The following is a 25569-nucleotide window of genomic DNA, read 5'->3' on the forward strand; positions in this document are numbered from 1 at the left end:
CTTCATCAGGGAACTGTAGTCTGTAAACAAATTGATGCTTTAAATACACGAGGAATCAAAAAAATATATAGGGGAAATGATGTTCATGTGAATCTTGCAGTAAAAGTGGCATATAGTAATCAGTGATAGGTACCAAAATAGCACATCCCAAGAAGGTCATGTAACCCTTTGGTCTGAGTCTCAGTAGAAAACAGGTCCTCTGGATAGTGAGTACCTGCACTTTCTATTTCTATTTCAAGCACTGGCCAAACAGATCAAGAATCCTCACTGGAAAGGCCTATGTTGAATGTGTGCATGGCAGACGCTGCTTACCTCGTATCTGTGGTGACGCCGTCCCCATTTGCTACTCGAGTCCGTGAAGTAGATGGTGCCATTTCTTGATAGCTCCAGTCCATTTAAAAACTTGAAAGGGATGCCGTCCACGCCTGTACACACAAGCACATTCTGATGAGTCACAAATAGGCTGAACCATGCAGTCTTACATAATCACTCCTCAGGTGTTCACTAAACCAAAAGCATATATCCATTTATATCACACTGCTGGCAGATTCAGAATATCCCCCAAGCCACCATTTTCATTCTGTAAAATGAAACACATACCTCATGTGTCGCCACACCGACACCATGGCGATTACCAAGGGCATAAGCCTTTAAAATATATTCAAAATCAATTTAGTCTATTTGAGTTCAGTATAGCAAGGAGCGGATTTTGTCAAGGAGAATTTGCTCATTGGCTGATATTAGTTCTTCCTTGACTATGGCATGGTTAAGCATGCTGCAGAGCTGAACCTGTTCTTTCGCTTTATCATTTACCTATGGCTGTGCACCACTAGGCTGAGACCTTGCTTACGTTTTACGGGTGATGCTTAGCTCAGAAAGACATTTAACTGTTGCTTACTTCTCATACTTTTTTCTTCTATTCTGCAGACACACTGAAAGTTTGTTTTCAAAAGGCTAAGCTGTCACTTGGAGCCAATGAAAAGATGTTTGAACAATCTCTATCCGTTGTCTCAATGGCATTACAGAAGTGAAATCGGAAATGAGTACCATTACCATGCATTTATAAAAAACGCACATGCACAAGGTTTTTATCGTCTCAGAAGGTGATGGGAAGTCTGTATAAAAGCACACCAAATAAATTCGGTGGAAGTCACTAGGGAAAGGGGCCGACCTATGGGTATATGAACTTGAACATACGCTAGGGTTACAGAACATTATTGTGGTAGGGCATGCACCTCCCAAGGGATCAAAATGAAGACAATCATTTTCTGTTGGATGGATATGGGAGCCGCACATTGGAAAGAGGGTGGGGATATGGTTTTCAGTGCTGACCGAAGGTGTTTCTAAATCTCATTTGCATGTTTCACTCAGAAAGCTACTTATTTGGAAAAAATTAGCTTGTGATTAACAGTTTAATATTCAGCCTCTGCTCATGGCTGGCACATTCACTATGGAAAGGCATCCGCACAAGAACACCGAAGTCTGTCACAAATGCACCATTTATTTAGTGATTTTATTATTTGTGGTGTTTTGCAGGGCTCGCGCATATTGTGTATCCCTACTAAAGAGATCTTAACATCTCCTGCAACCAAACAGTTCACTTTGCACAAAAGCATTTCATTTCCAGGTTTCCAAATGCAAGTGTGTCTTTTTTTCAAAATCAGTGCAAACACTTAAGAAAGCACAAGTACTTGTTTAAGAAAGGTTGATTTAGAACATTTTCCTATCAGCAGTGACAACATGAAAACCATGAATATGCCTACTAATTACCAGTAGTGGGTAGCCTTTGAAATAAAGATGGAATTTATTAAAATATTGTGGCTCGTTTGGTTATGAATCAGAGAAACACAACTCTTAGCATACCCACTCCTAATAACTGTGGCATTTTTAGGCATGGATTCACCTTTTTGGTTGCTGAGGATGAGGGATTTCTCACCCGTCTTTGGGTGGACTTTGAACAGACCAAAATAAGAATCTGCCACAATGAGGTAACCATCTTGATCCATTCGTATGCCATGCGGCCGGCCGCAGAGTGGTTCAAAGTCCATAGACCCTGGAAAACAACAAAATCAATAGCAGAAGTGGATCACCAGTTGCATTATAGAGGCCAACAATGATACAACGTCAACTCTCACAACTACAGGACATTCGGTAATCAATGGATACAGACAAAGGATGCAAAGGTCGATTATCACTCCAGATCTTCAACAGGTCTCATTACAGAGCCAGCAGCATAGTGTAAATCACAAACAATGCATTGTTCCGCTCCCCCATCCCTCAGTCCAACGAATCACTTCCTTCCTCCATTGTAGGCGGTTCACACAAGTTACCCCAATATTTATTCCAGGCCCCCCATACTTTCTCCCATTTCCTGGGACATTCCCGGTGCACATAAACCATTCTCTTTGCCATCATTGCTGCATCTACATCCGAGCATTAATCTCTCAGCGTCGGTACCCCCACCGACCCCCAACATTTCATATTACGTTTAGCGTACATCATACTTAGCGTCGCCCAATCCCGAGCAGGGTGTGAGAGGTCATTTGGTTCCCATATATTCAGAAGACAGCATCTGGGCTCCAGGAGGAGTGCCTCCTCGGTCACTTGTGACATGGTTCTCATTCTCATAATTTTAATCCAGTACCCTGCAATCTTGGGGCATTTCCATATAGTGTGATGGAATGTTCCCACCTCAGCACAGTCCCGCAGACAGAAATGGTGTGTCGCCCGCCCTATTGTGTGCAGTGTGGCCCTCGTGTAGTATACTTGATGCAATATTTTCAATTGTACCAATCATAGTCTGGAGGGTATTTCGACTTCTCGTGGGGAGGACAGCGCTGCCTGCCAGTCCGCCTCATCTAAGTCTCCTATGTCCGCGGCCCATTTGAGTTTCAATTTTAGCGTGGAGTCTGGAATGTTGTTGACCAACTTACGATAAGTAAATGACGTCGCCTTCTTGGGCATGTGTTCAGTGAGCAGTCTGTCCTCTAGGGGAGTGGCCTCGGGTATCTCTGTGCCCTGTGGAAGTACCGATTCCAAGGCATGTTTGATCTGCATGTACCGAAATTTCTCAGTTAGTGCCATGCCATATTGAATATGCAGCTGCGCAAAGGGCATGACCTCACCCCTCTTCCATTGGTCTCCCACCAAGGAGATGCCAATCAGATCCCATGCTCCAAATACCTTACTGTTACTAGTTTGCCCAGGCGCCGCGCCGACCACAGGGGGGTTATTTGGGTAATAATATCTGTACACTTCAAACGGTTCTGCGCTGCATACCAGAGACTGATTGTGTGCGCCGTAGGCCCTATAAGTGAATTGGAGCGTCTTTTATCATATAGTGCAGCTAAAACCCGCGCCTCGCCCAGTTCGTACCTATCCGCCTGAAACGCCGGTTCTGTTTGAGGGGCATGCAACCACTTATTAATTATCGCCTCCCCGTCGTCATACCAGCTACAAGTCAGTTTACCTTTAGAGATACGCACGGTTTATTGCACCACAAGAGACCCGAGACCATTGCATCCAATTTCTTAAAATAATTGTTTGGGACCCGGAATGGAGTATTTTCCAACACATAAAGGAATCGGGGAAGCGTCATCATTTTAAAAAGGGCTGCTTTGCCCAAAAGTGTCAAAGGCAGGCCTCGCCAATGAAGCACATCCCGCGCAAACCTCTCGATTATAGGGTCCAAGTTTTTTAAGAAGAAGTCATCCGGTCCAGGTGTCACCCAGACACCCAGGTATTTGAAAGTGTCTTCTCTAACCGCAAGTGGGCACTCCGCTGGGAGCAATGGGGCAGAGCCCTTCAGTATGTATAATTCCGATTTGGACCAATTGATAGTGTATCCCGATGCCCGGCCAAAAATTTCAAAAATATTTAAAAGTGTCAATATGGAGCGTCTTGGCGAAGTCAAGAACAGCAGCACGTCGTCTGCATAGAGGGAGATGCGATCCTCCCAGTTTTCCGTCCAGTGAAGGCCCCGGATCACAGGGTCCCATCGGATCCAGGCCACCAAGGGCTCCAGGGCCAATGCGAACAGCAATGGAAACAGGGAGCAGCCCTGGTGCGTGCCTCGCCCTAACCGAAAATCTCTTGAGATGTGAACATTCGCCACCACATGTGCCATTGGACGTGTGTATAACCACCGTAACCATGCCCTGAACGTAGGGCCGAAGCCCAAATGTCTGAGGACTGCGAAGAGATAGGGCCACTCGACCATATCAAACGCCATTCGGGCGTCCAGAAAAAGGATCACTGCAGGTTCCTGAAGACAAGGCCCACGCGCCATTACAGCCTGCACCCTTCTGAGATTGAGTGAGGTGCTTCTACTAGGCATAAACCCAGACTGGTCCGGATGAATCAAGGTTTCAAGGTGAGGTGTGAGGCGGGCTGCAAGTAGTTTTGCCAGGATCTTAGTTTCGGCATTTATTAGGGATATTGGACGGTAGGATGCGCACTCACTCGAGGGTTTGCCAGGTTTCGGTATTGCAATAATAGTGGCTAACCGCTGATCCCGGGGCAACTCCCCCTCCTCCAGGCTAGTCGTAAACATTTGTAGGAGATGTGGGGCCGTTAGGTCAGATGTGCGTTTGTAGAGCTCTATTGGGATACCATTGGGCCCTACCCCTTTCCCTGGCTGCAGGGCCTGTCTAGCCTCCTGCAGTTCGTCAAGCGTGATGTCAGCTTCCAGTGTTAAAGTCGCCTCCTCAGATAGGGTAGGCATCTTTATATCTTTGATATAGGTTTGTGCTTCTTCTATCGTCATACTAGATGCCGGGGTGTACACCCGTGTGAAGTGGTCCGCCAATACCTCTACTATACGTTCTGGGGTGGTCACTACCTCTACTGTGTGAGTGCGCAGCTGTGCTATTGTGTTTTGAGCCCGTTCTTTCTTATCCAGCCACACCAAGAGTTTGCCCGCTTCATCCCCAACCTCATATATAGTATGACGTGTGTTCTGTAACCGTATTTGAACTTGGTTGCACTGGTATTCGTTAAGTGTGCTCTGTGCTATGCATAGATTTTGTATTGTTTGTGACGTGGGACCTTCCTCCTGTCGGACTTGTGCCTCAGCCAACTCTACCTCCAGCGCCTCCATTTCACTCCTAGATTGTTGTTTATACCCTGTTATTGAGGCTATGGCCTGCCCTCTAACCACTGGTTTAAATGCTTTCCATAGGACACAGGGGGACGTCACCGATGATACATTTTCTGCAAAATATTGCTTCGTAACTGTGACAATATCTTTACGGATCTTGGGGACCTGGAAATAGCCCGGGAAGATTGGGAAGACTCGTCTCCTAGCCTTGGTGTGCATTGTGTAGGCTAATGAGAGCTGGGAATGGTCCGAGATCCCACGTGGATGAATCTGTACCTCCTGTAAATGGGCCAACCCGCCAGCTGTAAAGAAGAACTAATCAATTCGGGAGAGGCTATTGTGGAACCCGGACTGAAAGGTGTAACTCCTCCCATTCGGGTTCCTGTGTATCCATGCGTCAGAGAGACCCATTGCATCTAGGAACCCCTTCAGCTGAGACCCTCCTCCTCCGGTCGCCCTAGGTAGCGGTCCCTAGTACCATCAATGACTGAATTAAAGTCGCCACCCAGAATCAATTCGCCCTCTGGCAACCGCAACAGAAATGCACTGAGCGCCGGGAAGGCCAGAGCCTGTAGGGCTGGGGGAATATACACTGACACAATATTTAATCGCTTTCCTTCCCATTGGCAAAGTATCGCTGCAAAGCGGCCCTGATCATCTTTCCAGTATTGATGTATAACTAATGGAAATTGCTTTCGTATCAGAATTCCTACCCCTCGTGAGCCTGAGGTGAACTCCGAATGCACTGCCAGCTTGTAGCCCCAGCGGTCCATCGCCTTACATGCTTCCCCCAACAGGTGCATTTCCTGCAGCATTGCCACCGCCGGCGCCTTGCGCCGCAGGTATTGCAGCACTAAACCTCTTTTAATTTTATCTCCCATGCCACGTACATTCCATGTAACCAGCGTTAGAGGGGACACCAAGGACTTTGGAGGGTCCCCATGAATCGCCCCGTGTCAATCACTGCAGATTCTACCACCATGAGGGTAATACCAGTGCTTTGGGACCCCTATGTCGCATGTCCGTATAGCCACAATCTGCCCATACCTCAATATACCTTGTCCTGAACACAAAAACACAACAAAAACAATGCTCAAATCCCTTTTCACCCGGCTCACCCCCCACCCTGCATCCCTGCTAGACGGTACAAAAACTACCCGCCTACCCAACCTAGCAGAACGCTTAATACCCATCCCAGACCTTCAACGTGAGAGGGGAAGAGAAATGTGCCCCTGCTTTACCCCGGGCCGATCAACAGAAATTTTAGCAATCCAACGCCCCCCATTAGGGTCTATAATAAGTAGAAATGTGGAGGAGTCATGTAGTAAATGTCTCAGTATCCTCACATCAGGTCAGTTTCTCCTCCCACCACACAAAGTACCTGTGAGTTGCAAATATAGGACCCCCAACAGCGTTCCGTTTCACCGCTATGGCGGACCCCGCACCATATCTCATACCGCTCCCAGGGGGTGATAGTCTGGCAGTTTTTCTTGGTCGTCTCCATAGGGCAGGCTAAATCGTCCAACATCGCCAGCTAAGGATTATTCACTCCTGCTCCATTGCACCCTGATGTTCGTCCTGGCGTAGGTCTCAGCGGCCACCGCGGCCCGATCTCCCCGTCTTGCGCCATCTGTCCAGCCATTCCTGGGCCTCCTCAGGCGTGGAGAAAAACCATGTCTTACCCTCCAATTCCACTCTCAATTTTGCTGGGTACAACATAGACTACTTCAGTTCTCGGAGCTCCTTTTTCACCTCAAAGAACCGCCGTTGTGTAATCGGGAAAAATCGTAATTGCAGCGTTATCAATGCGAATTGGAGGGGCCTGTCGCGCTGCCTGCAGGATTGCATCACGATCCCTGAAGTTGAAAAATGTGTGTCAGGATCGGACGTGGCGGATCCCTGGCCTAGGTCTACCACCTGGGCCAAGGTGGGCGCGCTCCACAGAGAAAAATTTGGACAACCCCATCGGCTGCAACCGGGTAGCCACCAGATCCGCCACAAAAAGATAGAGGGCCTGGCACCCTGTCGTTTCCGGTACGCCTATAAGGCCGATGTTATTCCGTCTCGACCGGCCTTCCTGGTCCTCGAGGCGGGCCATCAGGAGCTTGTTGTCTCCCTCCAGCTGTCTCACCTGTTGTTTGAGAGTGGAGGTATCAGAGGTCAGGGCGGCCGTTGAGGTTTCAACTGCGGAGACTTTGGTGGACATCTTGTTAAAGTCGGCTCGGATCAGTGCCAGATCAATTGCCAGCGTCTCAATCCTAGAGTCCACTTTGTTGAGGGTGGTCATAATGTCTAGCAAGGTAACTTCCTGCGAGGCGCCACCAGTCACCCCCGTTGTCGAAGGGGCCTCTTTATCACGGGAATCCCCCTGCGACTTTCTAAAAGCAAATTTGCCCAGTTTACCCTGGTTAGTCCCACGCCCTGCTCTGTTGCTCATTGCGCTGCTTTGGGGAAGCGAGTCGCGAAAGGCAAGGTTTGCGTGTTTTATTTCCTGTGAAGTGAAGCATTGCGATGCTGTTGTGGAAGTGGGTCTCAGTCACCACTCCTGTCAGCGTTTGATCTATTTCCCGACCCACTCCTCCGTGAATCCAGCGCTCAAATTAACATCCAGGGCCTCGAATCACACCCACCTCACTGTGCTATGACGGTTAGCCCTTGTAGGAGAATCTGACAGAGACCACAGTCCCAGTTGTTCATACCCGGGAGAAGTGGATATTTTGCGGCCAGAGTCTGCCCTCTGAATGAAGCACCCCCCGGCCTTCTTCCTGGAGTACGTGGCCCACTCCAGCAGCTCGGGCGTGGTATCCGCGGACTCCCCCGTCTCAGTGCTGTGACTTTGGGGCCACTTATAAGCAGTATGTGACAACCCTAGATCCGGGGGTTGATAACACTTATGTCGCCAGGGCGTCGCTTCAGAAATCTCCTTTGGTGTGGGGGCTCGACTATTACAATGGCAACCCCCCGTCCGCAGTACTCACTCACGAGAGGTTTCAGTGTCGCTGCGGGGTGTAATTCAGTCTTCGGCTGCGGTTGTTGGCTGTCCCTAGTCCGACGATCCAGTCTGCGCACAAGATGGCGGCCGGGACAGCCCTCTCACCGTCGTCCCGGCCCCAGGGCCCTCGCCCGTGCAGTACGCCGACTTGCGTGTACGCCACCAATCTGTGTCAGCGCTTCAGTTCCGGCTCAGTTTTCCAGTCCCTTCAGGGTCGGGACGCAAACCGGAGGGGGGGATGGGTCCACGCCACGTCTAGCGGTACCACAGCACCTCCTCCTGCCGGCTTCCTAGTCCCCCTCACCGGCCGTCGGCTCTACTGGAGGTTGTGGCTTCCACACGCCAGAGGCCACCAGACGTTTCTCGGCACCCCAGCCAGACGGACGCTCAGATTTTCGCAGGAGGAACTACGGAGGCTGCCTGATGATCCCTGCTGGCCTTCCCCGTGAGTCTTGGGGTAGTTAGATTAGCGGCTCAATATGCAGATTAATCGGGCCCGGTCCTGAAGCTCAGAGCCTCCAGGTTGCGGCCATTTTCTCTGGCTGCAAACCACGCCCCTCCCCTCAGTTACTTTTGAAACAGGACACATCCAAGTAAGTGCTGAGCACTTTTATCATTTTCTAACAAAATAATTCCTCGCAGTAAAAAACATCTATCCTAAAACTACAGAAGCAATTTACAACAGACTAATTCCATCAACATTTCGCTGGATGTCTCAAAACAACGTTGGGGTTTCAGAAATGTTAAGTTCTACCATACACAAGTTCCAAAAATCTTAATTTTCACAAAAGAATATCTACTAGATACACTCATGAGGTCCAACAGCAAATATAGATACCTCCAGGAATCATATTTATGCAAGAAAGAATAGTAAACCTCCCCTCATGTTTTCTCAACCAGTGAGGCTTGATTTAGAAATCCGTTCTAGTTTCTCCTAAATACATTGAGGATCTAAAGCTTGTCATGACTTGAAAACCTATCTTTTGTGCAAAAAAACCAATTAAAAAAAGTTAGGTTTGATGATGATGATGATAAAACCTTTTATTTTTCATGAACTACTGCTTCCTCTTTAGCATTTTGTTGTATTTATAATTGTATCTAAATTTATGATTATTCTAATATCAGAGTTTCAATGTCAAGTTAATGTGATTTTATATCCTTGTATTGCAGTCTTCTATATACAAGTGATTTATACTAAAATTTTAAAAATAGACAAGTAACTCATGATTTTGCCAGAGCTTGGTTGGCTTTCATGGGTCTAATAAAAGCCTACGGCAAAGCAACATTTCCTTACAAATCTTCCTTTTCATTCAGCATTTGATGGGAGTAAATTTAGACACATTCCACATGGGAATGACTAGGCTAGTTAATAATGCTTAAATCCAATATAAGAATTATGTCTGTTTGAGAAGCAAGTTGTGCCAGAGCAAAATCACTGCCAACATATATTGAGAAGTGGTTTGATTAGTGAAAGGAACACACTAAACACTGGAGACTACAAAGGTTAATAAATGTATTGCATTGAACGGAGGGTGGCGGAAGCTAGTCAAAGAATGTCAGAGGTCCAGAACTGGCAAGGCCATGAAAAGGGGTGTAAGAAGGAGAGCTACACATGCTGTATTCATGCACACATAAGTGTCAAATTAAGAGTTTCATCTGAACAAGGGATACCTTCCCATATGTTGGGTCCTAAGGTACTGCAAGATGCACTTCTAGAAATATACATGCCATTGTTTGATCTCTTTGCCTTCATAATCCGCCATTGCACAATTCTTGCTCATGCTTCATATCAACATCGCAATATCTTTGCGCGGATGATTACCACTTCATATATGTACCTCTCCAATTGCAATGCTAATCGATGCCATCTTTTTATGATTGAATATGTAAAAAATGTTATATTTGATTTTTTCTACCTGCACAATTTAAAACTCTCCCCCTCACAAACCAATACCTCACTACCCATCCACTTAACCGTGGTAATTTCACCTCTCTCACATTCTCTCTTCACCTTACAATCGGCATTTCATTCCTTTTCCTCTCCCTAATCCTCATGTATTATACACTGACATTCCCAATACTAACTCACCTCTGTCACCTGTATGCCCTCTCTTCCCAACATTTGTCTCATCTCCCTTTGCCTTCTTCCTCGGTTTCTTAAAATCTGACCTACCTGCCTATCCCAACCCACCCCTCTACATTTTCACAACGCTAACCGACTTCTTCCTTGCTCAACTGACCTAACTTTGTGTGCACAGCCCTGAGGAAGCCCCAGGCCGGATGGCCATGTAAGGGGGCAAAACACGTGTTGGCTGTTTCTTTCCACCTACTCTGATGAACAGAGTACAAATAAACCTAGAATAATCGTAAAAAACTAGTGCAGATTTGGAATGCTTTCCAGAACATTTCAGACGAGAAAGGGAAAGAAAATTCAGAACTACACAGGGATACTCAGTATGATGGCAGATTCTGAACACGATATTAAATCCTTTATGACTGTTCTCATGCTTTTACTCAAAATAACCCATATTGTAATAGAAATAAAATTTGTAAAAAAAAAAATTAAATGCTAAATAGATAATCGTACTTTTATTGCTGAATACCACCTTTCACTTACCACATTCTGAAAGATTCTGTCCCATCTGTGTAATGAATGATGCCTGTCCATCCCTGATCCTCCAGAGCTTTCCATCCACAGTACCAGTGTAGAGGTTTCCTACAAAGAAAAGTCATGTAAGCACTACATCGCCATGATGAAACTAGAGGGAACAAAATAGCAAACGGTGCACCCTGTAGTTGTAAGCATTAAGAAAATTGGACATTGGCAAGCCCAATAATATGCCATAGCACACATCCAAAACAGTACTTGCAAAAACCCAGCCATACGCTGTATCCCAACCAGAAACTTCAGTGCATCAACTACTAATTTACAGCACAGTCACTAAACTGGTTGCCTATCATAAAGGAGGACAAATCCCATGACTATGAAGCCCCCCACCACCTTCTGAGATCAGAACCCACTCAAATTTGCTTCAGGAATTTCCTGAAAAAAGAAATGCTTAGACTCCCCTAAGATAAGCACCAAGCATCTGTAATCGAAGACAGGTGAGGACTGGGAACGAAAATAGGCACGGGCATCAAAATAAAAGTGGTCCACTGGTGGACCTGACTTCCTTGGCGTTGTTTTCCACCAACTTCCATCCTCTTGCTTTCGCTGACTTAATTTTCGCTGGTTTTAGGACTCTGCGCACTATACCACTGATAACCAGTGCTAAGGTTTTGTGCCCTCTCCTTCAAACATGGTAAAATTGGCTTACACCCAATTTAATTTAATTTACTTGCAAGTTCCTAGTAAATTGGTACTATATATAACCAGGGCCTGTAAATTAAATGCTACTAGTAGGCCTGCAGCACTAATTGTGCCGCCCACTTAAATAAACCTTTAAACATGTCCCATGCTTGCCATTGCAGCCTGCGTGTGCAATTTAAACTGCCATTTCAACCTGGCAAAATAAACCATTTGCCAGGCTGAACCCTTACTTTTTACTATATAAGCATCCCTATTTACATTTACTTTTAAGTTTTACAAAAAACTCTTAACCCCTTCCGTGCTCATGACCACACCCATTTGTATTATGGTCCAGCACAGCACTGGAATAAGTCAAGCAGCCAAGGTGTTACATTCCTTTTCACTACTGCAAGGCCTACCTCTCCCATAGGTAACACTGGGTTACCTTATTACATTTAATAAGTGGTAACTTTGAATTGGGAACAAGTAGGAATGTTGTGTTTGGTGTCTAAAGAATTGTAACTTAAAACCCTCTTTAATGAAACAGTGTATTTTAAGTCGAAATGTTCATGGTGCTTGGTGCTTGTATCCTGGGTCACAGGACTAGGTGTAGCTGGCAATTGGTCTCTGTGTATAGGACCTGACCTGGCAGTTTAGGCTGGGTTGTTCCCATGAGGAACAGGGTCAAGACTGATTTGCATATGGCTTAGTCCAAACTGGGGTGGCATAGTGAACAAAAGAACAATGGATTAAACCCATATCTGTGACTGGGGGTGAGTGGTTGAAAAGGTTTAGCACTCCGTCCATCTTCTTGTTGTGTTTGCTATGTTCTCCCTAAGTGGCCAAGTGTATGGCCAGACGTCGATCCCTGGCGCTGTGCCAATGGATTCAACCTAGCCTTGATGATGAGGGGTAATACCCCCAAACCAGTCCCAGGATGCTTGATTCCGGTTCAGGGAGGACCTGGGCTGGGAGTTCGAGCTGGACTATTCCCATGAGGAACAGGTCCAAGACTGATTTGCATATGGCTGGGTTCAAAGTGGGGTGGCATTTTGAGCAAAAGAACAATGGATTAAACCCAGATCTGTGACTGGGGGTGAGTAGTTGAAGTTTCAGCACTCCATCCATTATCCTGTTGTGTTTGCTCCGTGTATTGCTCACAGACAGTGAGACAAAGGAGGAATAGGTGTTTGCATGATGAGACATCTCTGACTTGACGGGGGAGGAGTGTTTACCTACCACACTTGCACATCACAAACCCTCTACATGAGCACATTTACAAATAGTTTGTGCCCCTCAGAAACGCTGGGGCCGTTGCAGTGAGGGCGGTAATTCACAGTACTTCTGGAGATTGAAACCTCCAGAGCCTTATCCTACTTCACAGCTAGTACCAGGTATATATATTGGACCTCCAGACTGCCACAAGGCTGCATTAGGCCCAGGAAGAAACATTGCAATTTTACATCACACGTTTCTTAAGTTGCTATCTTTTTTACACTATGACTTTTGACATACCTTTGCCTCCGTGACAGTGCAGGATTAGTTTTTCTAAAACTAAATTGCTTACATTTCATCTTCGTAAGTACACTATCACGATACCTTGAATATTTAGTTCCAGGCCTAAAGATGCATTTTTGCAAATGTTATGTGCTATTCATCTGTAAGACGACATAGCTATCACAAGAGGATGAAGAATGGCAGCCTGGTGGAGGCCCTGGCACGGAAGCATGGATATCGTTATTATAAATACACACACATTTCCGTGTTCAGATCAGAGGAGCACTCTGCTGTCATTGAGAGGTTACTGATGTCGGACTCTCAGCCCAGCTGATTCCTGTTTTACGCTGCGAGGAGGGATTTACAACTTGTTACTTTCAGGTTATGAGTCGTTACATCATCCAGTAGGGGATTTTGGAAAAACACCTGGCCTAAGTATCTAGGTTAGGGAGTACACAGAATAAGTACATCATACCCAGTACTTATATTCCAGCATATATACACAGCCGTAGCACAATGGTGGATTTGTTTATCCTTTTCACTATTCTCATATTGCTACTCAATTTCATCTGCGCATATATTTTATACAAGAACCACAGTGGTTCAATAAATATTGAAACGTCTCTGTGTATTTCATGTGTATCTCTCTGGGTATGCACGAGTGACTGAGTGAAAAGGTTCTATATCTGTTACCACAATTCCTTGGGGAGTCACGGCTGTCATGTTATGAAGTTGCCGCATCCATTTGTTACCCTCTTAGGTTCACGGGTACTTATGGAGGCACTGTGAACTATCAGGATTGTAGACCAACATAATCCGAAGGGGTGCATAAAATCAGTCTTGCACCATCCCAACCTTTATGTTGTCCCACAACCGCACAGTTACCACAAAGGAATGTGGAAGCCGTACAACATGGTGCCCCCAACTATGGTATATAAGGTTTTTACTGAAGGAATGCCTGAGCAGTTGTCTTCTGCATACGCAAAGACCCCAACCCACGTCTTAACCGGAGAGGTCTGTGGATGTAGGGACTATCTTCCTTTAGCTGAGTAGGTAAATTCTATGTATTGTCTGTAGGTTCTTCAAATCCCATTGTGTTAGCTTCTCTAAATTCTATTTTCTATCATGTCAGAAACAGACAAACTTAACATTGCTGAAAACTGCAGACATGCTGTTACTCAGAAGCTGCTACAACATGGTGTCACAATTAGGGGTGGGGATGTTACCCTTGTCGTTGAGGCTCACAAAACATATAGGACAGAGGTATTTATCCATGGGTTACATTCCCAGCGGCAGACAACACAACAAGGCTACTTCACAAGTACACACCAGCTGAAGTTCCAAACAACTTCACATCATACAAAGAAAAAAAATACCATTAACATACCAAGAATACAGAAATTGATTTGAAGGCATCCAACCACACACAACAGACAACGTTACACTAGGGCTTCCCCGTAGTAATGTGGAAGCAACATGGCCAGTTTTAGCCGGTTAAACACCACATCCTGTATTCAATAATCTGACAGGCGTACAATTGCATAGACCAGTGGTTCCTAAACTTTTTTGATCTGTGGCTCCCTTGGACTAATTGGCAGCTGGCCGAGGCTCCCCATTATTTTTTTACCAGGGGGTGTAAGCCCGACCTCAGGAGTACTTCCTGTTGTCTTCCTATAGTCAAGTAAGAGTAAAGTGAGTTGGGGTGTTTTAGAATCTTAAATATGTCAGCAAGGTTGTTATTATTTTCACTGTAGTAACAGAAATATTACATTTCAGCAATAAAAGAAGCGATTTAGAATAGCTATAAAGGCATGGTCTTCAAAGGTACATCCATAGACTTAGAAAGGGATGGCTCTTCTGGAAAGGAGTACAATGGGAAGATAAAAAGAGGCTACACGAGAGGTAATAGTGGGGAGTGGGGATACCCAGAGAGGGCCAGGATCATGATGTGCCTATAATTTTCTTAATTAACAATGCCCTAAAAAGAACCACTGGTAAACCTAAATGAAAAACATTTAGCTATATATTTGTCAGGCTCCACTGACACTGCTCTTACACAAGGGAAGGTTTCACACCAACACAATAAGCTGGTCCATGTTTACATTTTATTACTTGCACTTTTGAGGTTTAAAATACTATTTTTAAAGTTATACTGATGGACAGGGAAACGTGTATTAGTTTTACAATCAGTGAAGGAAGTTTATATGTTTGCAATGCATATATGTTGCTATTATACATAAGTATAAATAAACCGATTAAACAAACAAAGGCATGATCTTCTCCACAGAGCTGTAGAAATTTTCCCTCAACTTGCCAAATGAGTTTACTTCATATTTTACTCCCCAAAAGAAGTGGGATTGATTCATTTTTAGTTTTCACACCATGTTGAAACAGAACACTGCTCATTATACCCAATCTGGTTTCATGACATCACCTCAAGCATCTGCACAAATTTAGCAAGTTGGAATGCGATGTGACTAATCAGCACACTCTGCCCTATAGGTGACAGGTCTGCAGCATCTTAACATACATTGTGCAAATGAGTTTTTCAGAAACATTCCATTAGGTTGCACATTAGATTTCTTACCTTTAAAAGCGTCATAACTTCAAAATCTTAGGCGCACACATGCTGAAACTACGCAGTTAGGCACCAAGTAATCCCAATAAAATGCCATGCCGATCTTCTGCACAACCTCCGTTTTTTACCTGAACTAGATTTTACACCCGTACTCATAATGTTTTACACAATCTTGTCAGTATTTAAAATCTAGTTCAAGTAAAAAACTGTTTGGCATTTGATTCATAGTAGTATCACCAGCATTATTTTTACAATTTATTTTACACTAAAAAGGCGAGCTCCACGGAGCTTGTTAAAGAAATTGTGATAATAAGGCTTATGATTCGTTTAACAAGCTCCGTGGAAAGCACCTTTTTACTGTAAAAATAATGCTGGTGATTCTACTATTAACCAAACGCCATGCCGATCTTCTGCCCAACCTCCCGGCGCCCCTGGCATCTCTTGATGGCGCACCGAGGTGCCGTGGCGCACAGTTTGAGAACCACTGGTGTAGACTATTTAAGAATTTTGTAACAACATATAGATGCCTGACACTTCGGTATGCAACATTGACATTAAATCCTGAGAGTACTGCTCAAGCTAAACAACCAAAGTTGACTACACTGGCATCAGTCCACAAACACTAAATGCAGTCATGGGTAATTCCCATTAGACGGGAGGAAATTCCGTTCTGGATTGCACAAAAGACAAGTCAGCTTGAAGAAGTATTTCTCCCATAGGGGACACCAGGAAAAACACAGGATTTTAACAATATGGTTGCCAATGTGGATTGTTCCCCCGGTGGAAGACTGCACCACTTGGTGTACAGTTTTTGCTGCAGTATATACCAGAACTCATGTTACCACTTTATTAGCCCAACGTTTATGTTGTCCCATAAAGACACAGTTACCACTGAGGGAGTGGAAGCCATACGACAAGACTAGACTCTTCAGTACACCTCTGGACATGTAGAAGACTCAGACGGAGTGCTGTGCCGCTCTGCAAGAAATACCAAAGTGACTCCAAGAGCTAGTTGGCTGGCCTCCTGATCAGAGCCTCAGGGACAGAAAAGGCTCAAATCACCTTAAACACAGCACATGAACTCTATCTGCTGCGAGTTTTACCCCCTCCCCTCCTCCATGTGTGGTCACCACAGTCCTGGACCCTTGGAAGTGGGCCTAAAGGTGCTCTGCAAGCCCAGTTGTGTTCCTGTGAGCAGAACTGATGCAGCATGACAACTCTTCACTGCCACTGTCCGACATATCCCCAACACAGGACGTCCCATCGCAGTCTGCAGCTTCTTCAGAACTGCACAGCATTGCACAGGACTTTGCATCGCAACCCCCTCGTCAACGGCATCCGCGACGCAGGACTTTGCATCACAGCGCCGCAGTTTCTACAGAACCGCCGCTTTGCAGCGTATGCTTAATGCAGAACTTCACATCACAAGCCCCTCATAGACTGCATCCTAAACAACGATGCAGGGCTCTGTATTGCAGCCCTGTTACTTCCTTGGAACCATCACTACGCAACTCATTCTTAATGTAGGATCTCGCCACGCTCCTAACCAGAACTTAAAGTATTTTGCTCAGCAGAACTGACTTGCTCCCTGTATCCAGACAGTGCTCCATCATGGTCAGTCTGAAGAATTGACTTTGTCCTGGTGAGGAGCAACCAGATAACCATAGTTGCTGCTTTGTGCTAGGCATTATTTTCACTTAAATGTTTTAATTTGCATATCTACGGTTCTACTGATTGTATATTTGTTCTTTTGGTCTCAAATCATTTATTACATTTGACTCTTATCTTTCTAAACTGGTGTGGGATTTTTGTGTTTTAACTTTATTACTGTTTGGAGTACTGCATAAATAGTTTACACATTGCCTCTAATTGAAGCAGGACAGTTTTTTGCCAAGGTTAAGCCCAGGTTAATTTGGGGCGTTAGGACTTCACCCTGACAGGAACTGTGGTTGCGACTTGGGTCGCCAAGTAACCAACTTTTCTAAAATTCACACTCTGCACATTGAGCAGTTTTGAACTTGTAATGGCACGTTGTACGGGAGACTACATGCATTTGAGCTTCTGCAGTCAAGGTTTGTAGTAATATCAAGGAAATGAACAGTAAAAACTGGCCCACAACAGCCAAAACACCTGCCCTCAAAGCTCTCCTAATGCAGGACTGAGCTGCAGGTTTCTCACCTGGGCGGAAATGATGAAGCACATCTTCCTTGTGGCTGTATGTGCCGCAATAGAGGGAATATGTAGTCCCTTGGGGCTTTCTAGAAAGCTGGTGTTGTTGTTTTGGGGTTACAATGAAGGCAAGTTGTCTGAGGTTGTGAGGAGGGACTCACCAGTATATCCCCATGGGCAGACGTTCCCTGTTATATTCATGGGTCGTACGGCAGTTGGAAAACGCCGGATCCAGTGAAAAGACCAAATCCATGCCGCTCTCCTGTCTCTTCACAGAGAGCCCTCGGCAGGAACCCGAAAGTGGGCGGTTGTAACCCAGGAAGTGCTTTGCCCAGCCCAATGAAGGAAGAAGACCACGAGGAAGAAGGCGTTCAGTCTCGCAGCGCGGGAACAGGAGTGAAGACGTCGGAAGGAAAGGCGGAAGAGAAGAAACCCTGCGGAGAAGCCAGCTAAGAGAGTAACCGAGGAGAGGAGACGCCGTGGACGCAGAACCGGACGAGCATTGGTGCGAGGAGTGGTGGTGTCCTCCGGAGGATGCCTTGAGCGGCCGCAACTCTGGAGAGTGGCGCCAGAGCCGGTGAGTGAGAGCGTCCCACGGGAAGTGGAGGGAGAAACAAGGGAGGCGGGTAGAGAACTAAGGGAGTTCTGAAAGTTGAAATGTTGATATTTGATGTAAAGTGATAGGTGGGGCACTGGTCAATATCGGGCGGGGTGTCACAAGAAAAGCTGGTAACTTTCCCTCTTGTATGGTTTGCAACGTGACCCCAAATAGATGTAAAGAGGTCCAAGGTGCCTTTTTCTTTTCGAGTAGTGTCATATAAACGGACAAGTGGTCACCGTTTGGCAGTACTAGGAACGTAGGTACGGATAGAGAATCTTCCTTTGGTTGTGCTAAAGGAAATAGATCCTGTGTTTCAATTTCGTTTGCATTCCTTTTCCCTTCTCCAAGTCACCTCCCTAGGCACTAATTTTCCCTTGTCAAGGCCCACATGTACTAAAGAGAGTATTCTGTTTCAGTTTGAATACTTCATATTGTGGTGACGGGTTAACCTCACTGACATACACCGGAATGTGTGTTCTGACGGCCCCTTCTTTTCCTCTTTTATGAGCCTCTGGGGAGATCCCTTTCACTCCGAAGACGAGGAGCAAGAAACATCGCACTCAACACCACCATTAGAAGAGGAACCTGAAGAACACCATTTTGACTCACAAACATTTGTTACTCCTGACAATAAAACTCAGTCAGTTCGTAAATACATAAAGCTTCCTTGCTTGTATATCAAACCTGCGCTCCCACAAGTGGTGGCAGAAGTGGGATTGAAAGGCACTATGGAGGCTGCCCTAGCAAAGATGGCGGAAAACCAGGAGCATCTGGGGAAAGTAATGGAACGCTTCCTGACCGTGGTGGAAGAAGACAGTGGAAAACTACAACAGGTTCTTTGTGACCAAAGCCAAACCCATGGACCAGCAATGGATAAACTTACAGAGCAATATTCCTAATTCCTAATGATTGTTTGTGTATGTCTTTGTAAAAGCGGGTACTTAATCTCCTTTCCCGCGGGTTCCACTTTGCCGCCGCCATTTTGGTAGTTTCCAAAGTGTCGGTTTTGTGGTTTAAATCAAGTCTAGCGGGGATAGGATTTTGTATGTGCACATTTTATTTATATAAACCAGGTTGTTGTTCTAACTCACAATGATTAGACGAACATTTGGCCAGGTGCATATTTCCGCCGAGGTTATACTATTTGGTCGGGTCGATCGTTGGTGTAATCATATGTTTTTACCGGACTAGCGTTTTGTTTTAGTATTACCGCTGTTTTGGTAGTTCTACAGCGTGACAAATTTAACAGTCTCACTCAAGTTTTTAAAAAAAAACGATTTTTGTAAAAATGCATGTTCAATCGAGGAAGAACACTCCCTCGAGTAGTCTAATTCTTTACCTACTTAATTGTATATGTGCTTATCCAATATGGGTACACTAAACTTGATCAATACATTTTTGTTCTGGCTATGTTAATTATGCCATTGCTTGGTTACATACTCATACCGTGCAACGCAGTGAGTGACCGTAAACTGGAAGAAACAAGTTTGTTGTCATTGCACCATTCTAATACATATTCTGCCTAGATGACAGTAATTATGATACTTAGATTATTCACAGATATTGCTTTTAGTATCATTCAGCATCACATAGCTCCTTTTCAGTGTAAGGGAGATGTCAATTTATATGGGCCAAACAAAACCTTATACCTCATTGTAAATAGAAAAATCATTATAAAAGAAAAATTCTTTAAGTATGTTGTCAGTCGAGTATCAACACATTATACCCCCATATGATGCTCAGTGATTTACAGTGTTGTCAGTCAAGTTATAACACCTTATAGCCATATATGATGCTCAATGATTTACAGTGTTGTAGAAAGATTTTCCAATTGTTCTCTATATAACAGTAATGCACACTATATCCATATGGCTAAATATCTTCATATGCAGAATATCATTCACAAAGGCTCTAAATAATGTTTGGCTGCTGTTATCGTTCTTAAGATCATGGCTATTATCTGACCATCCTCTCCCATTCTTCCCTTCCATTCAGTCCTAGGTAATAGCTTTTAAATTTTGACATAAAGAACTGTTCCCTTTGTTTACGTTTTTTGCCAATGTCACCTCCTCAAACTGATGGTTTCATTTTTTCAAGGATAAACCATTTAATGTCATCCTCTTTGTGTTTCTCAGAAATCCAATGCTCGACTAGAGGGGCATACTTTTTATGATTTTTGAGTGCCGAGCGATGTTCTGTTAGACGTTGGCGCATTTCGCGCCCAGTCTCCCCTATGTAGCATTTTTGGCAGGGACAGATCAGTAGGTACACAACGTTACTTGTCCTACAATTAACGTGGTCATTCATCGAATGAGTGATGCCCTTAATTTCCACCTTGTCTGACTTTATGATGTTTTTACAATGTGTACAAGTCCCACAGGGTGAGTTACCTCTAATGGCTCCGTTCCCTGTTATGCTTTTCTGATGTCCTGCCTTGGATTCTCTGTAAGTTTGTACAAGTTGGTTTCTGATAGTTCTGTTGCATCTGTATGCATAGATGGTGTTCTCTAATCGGATTAGGCCTGTTTTGTTAAGTAGCGCCCAGTTTTTATTGATCAGATTCTTAACTTTATAACTAAATCCATTGTAGTCTGATACCATTACTAGATCTGGTTTGGATTTTTTGGTAACATCTTTCGGCTCAAACAAACATTCACGATTAAAGTACTTGGCTCGTTTGTAGGACTCCTTTATTAATCTTTTGGGGTATCCGCGCGGTATTAATTTCTGTTTCAGAGTCTCAGCGTGGATCTCAAACGTACTTCTATCGCTACAATTACGTCTAATCCTAAGGAACTGTCTAAATGGGATCCCATCACGTTGACACCTTGGGTGGTAACTTGTATGGTGTAGTAAGGTGTTTCTGTCTGATGGTTTTACATATAGTTCTACACTTAGCTTACCCTCTTCCTCTTTAATTTTAATATCTAGGAAATCAACTGATTCCTGACTTTTGTTGCCGGTGAATTTTAAATTTGGGTCCCCACAGTTTAACCATTCCAAAAAACTGTTTAGTTCTTCTTCGGGGCCATCCCAAATAAACAAAACATCGTCAATAAATCTCGACCATTGTTTTATGTTTTCAAAAAATGGGCAGATCTCATTTATGTCGATCTTCAAATTTACCGACATAGAGGCATGCCAGGCTGGGAGCACATGTAGCTCCCATACTGGTATCCTTAGTCTGACAATAATAATCTCTTTTAAAGAGAAAAATATTGTTTCTCAAAATGATTTCAATACATTCAATAATGAAGGTGTTATGCTCTGTCAGATTTCCATCCTCATCTTTCAAAATGTCTTCCAAACATACAAGCCACTATTTGGATATAGAATCCCTATATACAAACATACCCCAACAAGACACGGTGAGAATGATGGAAGACATTTTGAATAAGTTATGACCGCAACTCCAAAGATTAAGTAAGTAAGAATAACAAAGTACTTGGTTTTAACAAAAACCTAACTTTTTGGCCAATTTAAGAACTAGAAAAAAATCTTTCTTTACCTCTTTTTGACCAGACGTTCACTAACCTTATAGGTACCGTGGTCAAGGTACATGAAATACACCCACGAAGAGGACCCAAAAGTAGAGTTATTGGTCCAGTACTCCACGAATAGAATAACTAACAAGCAATAAAAAGTAAGAAATCAATATCGGTCAATGTAAAAAGACATGATATATGCAGGCAATAACATGACATGTAAGAATAGGGACTCACTCTCATCTAGTAAATTTGATACTAACTGTGTGTATTTGTGTTTTAGAAAAAAGATACCTGGTTGTTATTAAAGTTCAGTCCTGAGGAAGGTGTTTATTCTATCTAAACTCAAGCACCGAAACGCGTCGACATAATGTTATGTTATGTTATGTTAATGGGTGACTTATATAGCGCACGGCTACTCCAAGGAGTGTCCCGGCGCTTTCTGACCCATAGCTGAAAAAAGGAGATGAAAAAACAGAAACATAACAGATTACTGATTGTAGAGCCAAGTTTTCAAGGCCTTTCTAAAGGCAAACAGATTGGAGGTGCGGCGAAGATCAACGGGAAGGGAGTTCCATAGTTTGGGGGCGAGATGTTTAAAGGAACTTCCACCTATCCTGACTTTCCTACAGGGAGGCACCGTTGCCAGGCCAAGACATTCAGATCGGAGAGATCTGGTGGGTTTGTAGAGAGAGAGCCGTTTCTGAATGTACGAGGCCCCTACCAAATGGAGTGCCTTATGGGCCAATGTGAGAGCTTTGAATGTAATTCGCTTCTTGATAGGAAGCCAGTGAAGGGAGGAAAGCAACTCTGATGATCTAGCTTGCCGGGGTAGGCCAAAAATAGCCCTTGCCGCAGAATTTTGTACTACCTGGAGTTTATGCAGGAGGTAATCCGGCAAACCCAGGTAGAGGACATTTGAATAATCAAGCCTGGAACAAATCAGAGCCTGTACTGTCAACTTCCTGTGGGCTAAAGGGAGCAGAGGAAGGAATTTACGCATCATTTTTAACAGACCAAAACAGGTGCCCGTGAGACCTGTGATCTGTGTTTTCAACGAAAGGGTGTTATCGATTTACAAATCACATTGAGATAAGGACTCCATGTGATTTGTATTTGTATGAAATTGTATAAAATTGTATTAATTCTTGTTGTTTTATATTAAATGTGTGTAATACTTGCAATGGACGATATATAATTCATGCTAGAAATGTGTAGAGATTGAACTGAGCACTTGACTGCACACTGTTTTTAACATTGTTTTTAATTGTGTTTTGAATAAAACTGTCATTCAGGTTATTTTCTAAAAATACATTTGAGAGTTAGGAGGAAACTATAGAGTTTGAATAATTCTTCATGTCATGTTGAATAATTGATGGGATTTATCTGCGATGTGCCAAATGGTCAAACAATTAACTGAATAACACAGAAAGGAACCCTCCCTTTTTTCGGTTTATACCCAGTTCTTTCTGGTTTATCTGGGAAACTCTTCTTTGGAAGGTATTTAGCCCACAGCCACTTATTAGGGGGACATTTTGGGGCTGAGAAGACAGAGAAACAAATCATGGAACACTTTTACTGGCCTGGGATATATCAACAGGTGAAGAAATACTGTCCAGTGTGTCAACGAAATTGTAGATACCACCCACGTAGAGTGCCTCTACAACCCCTCCCTATTATAGAAGAGCCTTTCCGTAGAATAGGTATGGACATAATAGGGCCTTTATTGCCTTCCCGCAGTGGATGTAGATACGTTCTAGTTATGGTGGATTACATCACACGTTTTCCAGAAGCCATACCCCTATGCAGGCCTAATGCATCAAACATAGCTAAAGCTATGATCACTGTTTTTTCAAGGGTAGGATTCCCAAAGGAGATCCTGACCGATCAAGGGACACCCTTTGTATCCCGGTTAATGAAACAGGTGTGTGCCCAGTTAGGAGTTAAACAATTCCGGACGTCTGCTTATCATCCACAGACGGATGGATTAGTCGAAAGGTATAATGCAACCATAAAGACCACACTAAAGAAACTTCTAGCTCTAGAGTCCAGGAAATGGGAAGACATGTTACTCTTGGCCCTATTCGCTATTAGGTGCAAAGAACAGAAGAGCACAGGATACTCACCCTTTGAGTTGCTGTATGGCCATAAACCATGCACCTGTTTAGAAATGGCCCAAGAAAGATGGGAAACTGAACCACATGATTCTAAACCCATCACGGAGTATGTATCTAATCTACGTACACACTTGGGACAGATAAGGCCTATTGTTCGGAATAACCTTGAGGGAGCTAAGGTAGCGCAAAAGAGACAGTACAATAAAGGAACTAAAGAGAGAACCTTCCAAGTAAGGGAGTCCGTATTGCTTATGATGGGTTCATCAGATCATAAGTTGCTAGGACAGTGATAGGGTCCATATACACTAGTCGAATGGGTTACTCCTGTAACCTACTGCATCAAAATAGATCCGGTTACACATATCTCCCAGGTATACCACATTAACTTATTAAAAAAATGGGAGGGTCCTGTCCTGGTAACTGTAAGTATGGCAGAGACACCGCTGGCCTTATTCGACCAATGTGTGGACCCAGACCTACCTCTTTCCCTACGAGGTAAACTGTCACATGTTTTACAACCCCTACAGGATACGTCTTCACCCTCTCCTGGTAGTACGACATTTATGGAACATGCGATAAAAACACCTCCGGGAAAACGGATATGCCCAAGACCCTATCTTATTCCAGAGGCCCGTACACAAACCATGAGAGGAAGTCCAGAAGATGCCACAAATGGATTTAATTGAACCCTCTATAAGTGAGTGGAATTCACTGACCGTTCTTGTACCTAAGCCAGACGGGTCGGTGCGTTTTTGCATCGACTTCAGAGAGGACAATAAAATCTCAGAGTTAGAAATACATCCCCTACCCAGGGTAGATGAAATGGTTGAAAAAATAGGTTGGGCCAAATACATTAGTACCCTAGATTTATGCAAGGGTTATTGGCAGATACCCCTCAGAAAAGAGGATAGAGAAAAGACGGCATTTTCTACACTTGATGGGTTGTACCAATTTAAAGATTTACCCTTTGGTTTGCAATGGGCACCAGCAACTTTTCAGAGGGCAATAAATGTAATACTACAGCCTCATGAGAAATATGCAGGTGCATATATAGATGACAATCATCTATAGCGATACATGGGAACAACACCTTTGTCATCTTTCCAATGTGATACAGACCCTAGAGCAATTCGGTTTGGAGATAAACCCTGCTAAAAGCCATTTAGCTGCACAAACTGTCCGGTATTTGGGCTATTTGCTAGGAGAGGGGGTTATTAGACCACAAGCCTACAAACTAACTGCCATATCTCAAATTCCCTTACCCCGCTCTATAAAGGACCTACGAGCTTTCCTGGGATTGCTTGGGTATTACCGTTGGTTCATTCCTCGGTTCTCACAGTTAGCAGCCCCTTCAACAAACTTACTACAGAAAAACTGTAAGACAGAGGAGATTCTCAACCAACCTTCCCCAGAAGTGGTACGGGCCTTTGAGTCCTTAAAAGCGACTTTAACTTCTGACACAGTGTTAACCAGTCCAGACTATTCCCTCCCTTTTATCTTACAAACAGATGCTTCGGACCAGGGATTAGGGGCAGTCTTATCTCAGGAAACACCTCAAGGAGAAAAACCCATACTGTACATTAGTCGCAAGCTTTTCCCAAGAGAAAAAAACGACGCCACTATAGAGAAAGAAGCCTTAGCTATCAAATGGGCTATAGATTCCTTAAGGTACTATCTTGAAGGTAGAGAATTTACTTTGTATACTGACCATGCCCCTCTTGAATGGTTAGCCAGGAATAAGGG

At 44.1% G+C, this 25569-nt stretch overlaps 1 protein-coding gene across 1 annotated transcript in view; it reads right to left on the reverse strand.

Moving 5' to 3' along the window:
* LOC147751152 (adipocyte plasma membrane-associated protein-like) overlaps positions 1-25569 on the reverse strand; it is a 186147-nt gene that overhangs the window by 81008 nt on the left and 79570 nt on the right. The window contains exons 4-6 of the mRNA XM_086937903.1: positions 10708-10806; positions 1904-2053; positions 313-425 (exon numbers count right to left, since the gene is read on the reverse strand). Coding sequence (XP_086794029.1) covers positions 313-425; positions 1904-2053; positions 10708-10806 — 362 coding nt within the window. The remainder of the gene's footprint in view (positions 1-312; positions 426-1903; positions 2054-10707; positions 10807-25569) is intronic.

The sequence above is a fragment of the Lissotriton vulgaris genome, chromosome 1_1, assembly GCF_964263255.1.
Source record: "Lissotriton vulgaris chromosome 1_1, aLisVul1.2, whole genome shotgun sequence".
Taxonomy (NCBI): domain Eukaryota; kingdom Metazoa; phylum Chordata; class Amphibia; order Caudata; family Salamandridae; genus Lissotriton; species Lissotriton vulgaris.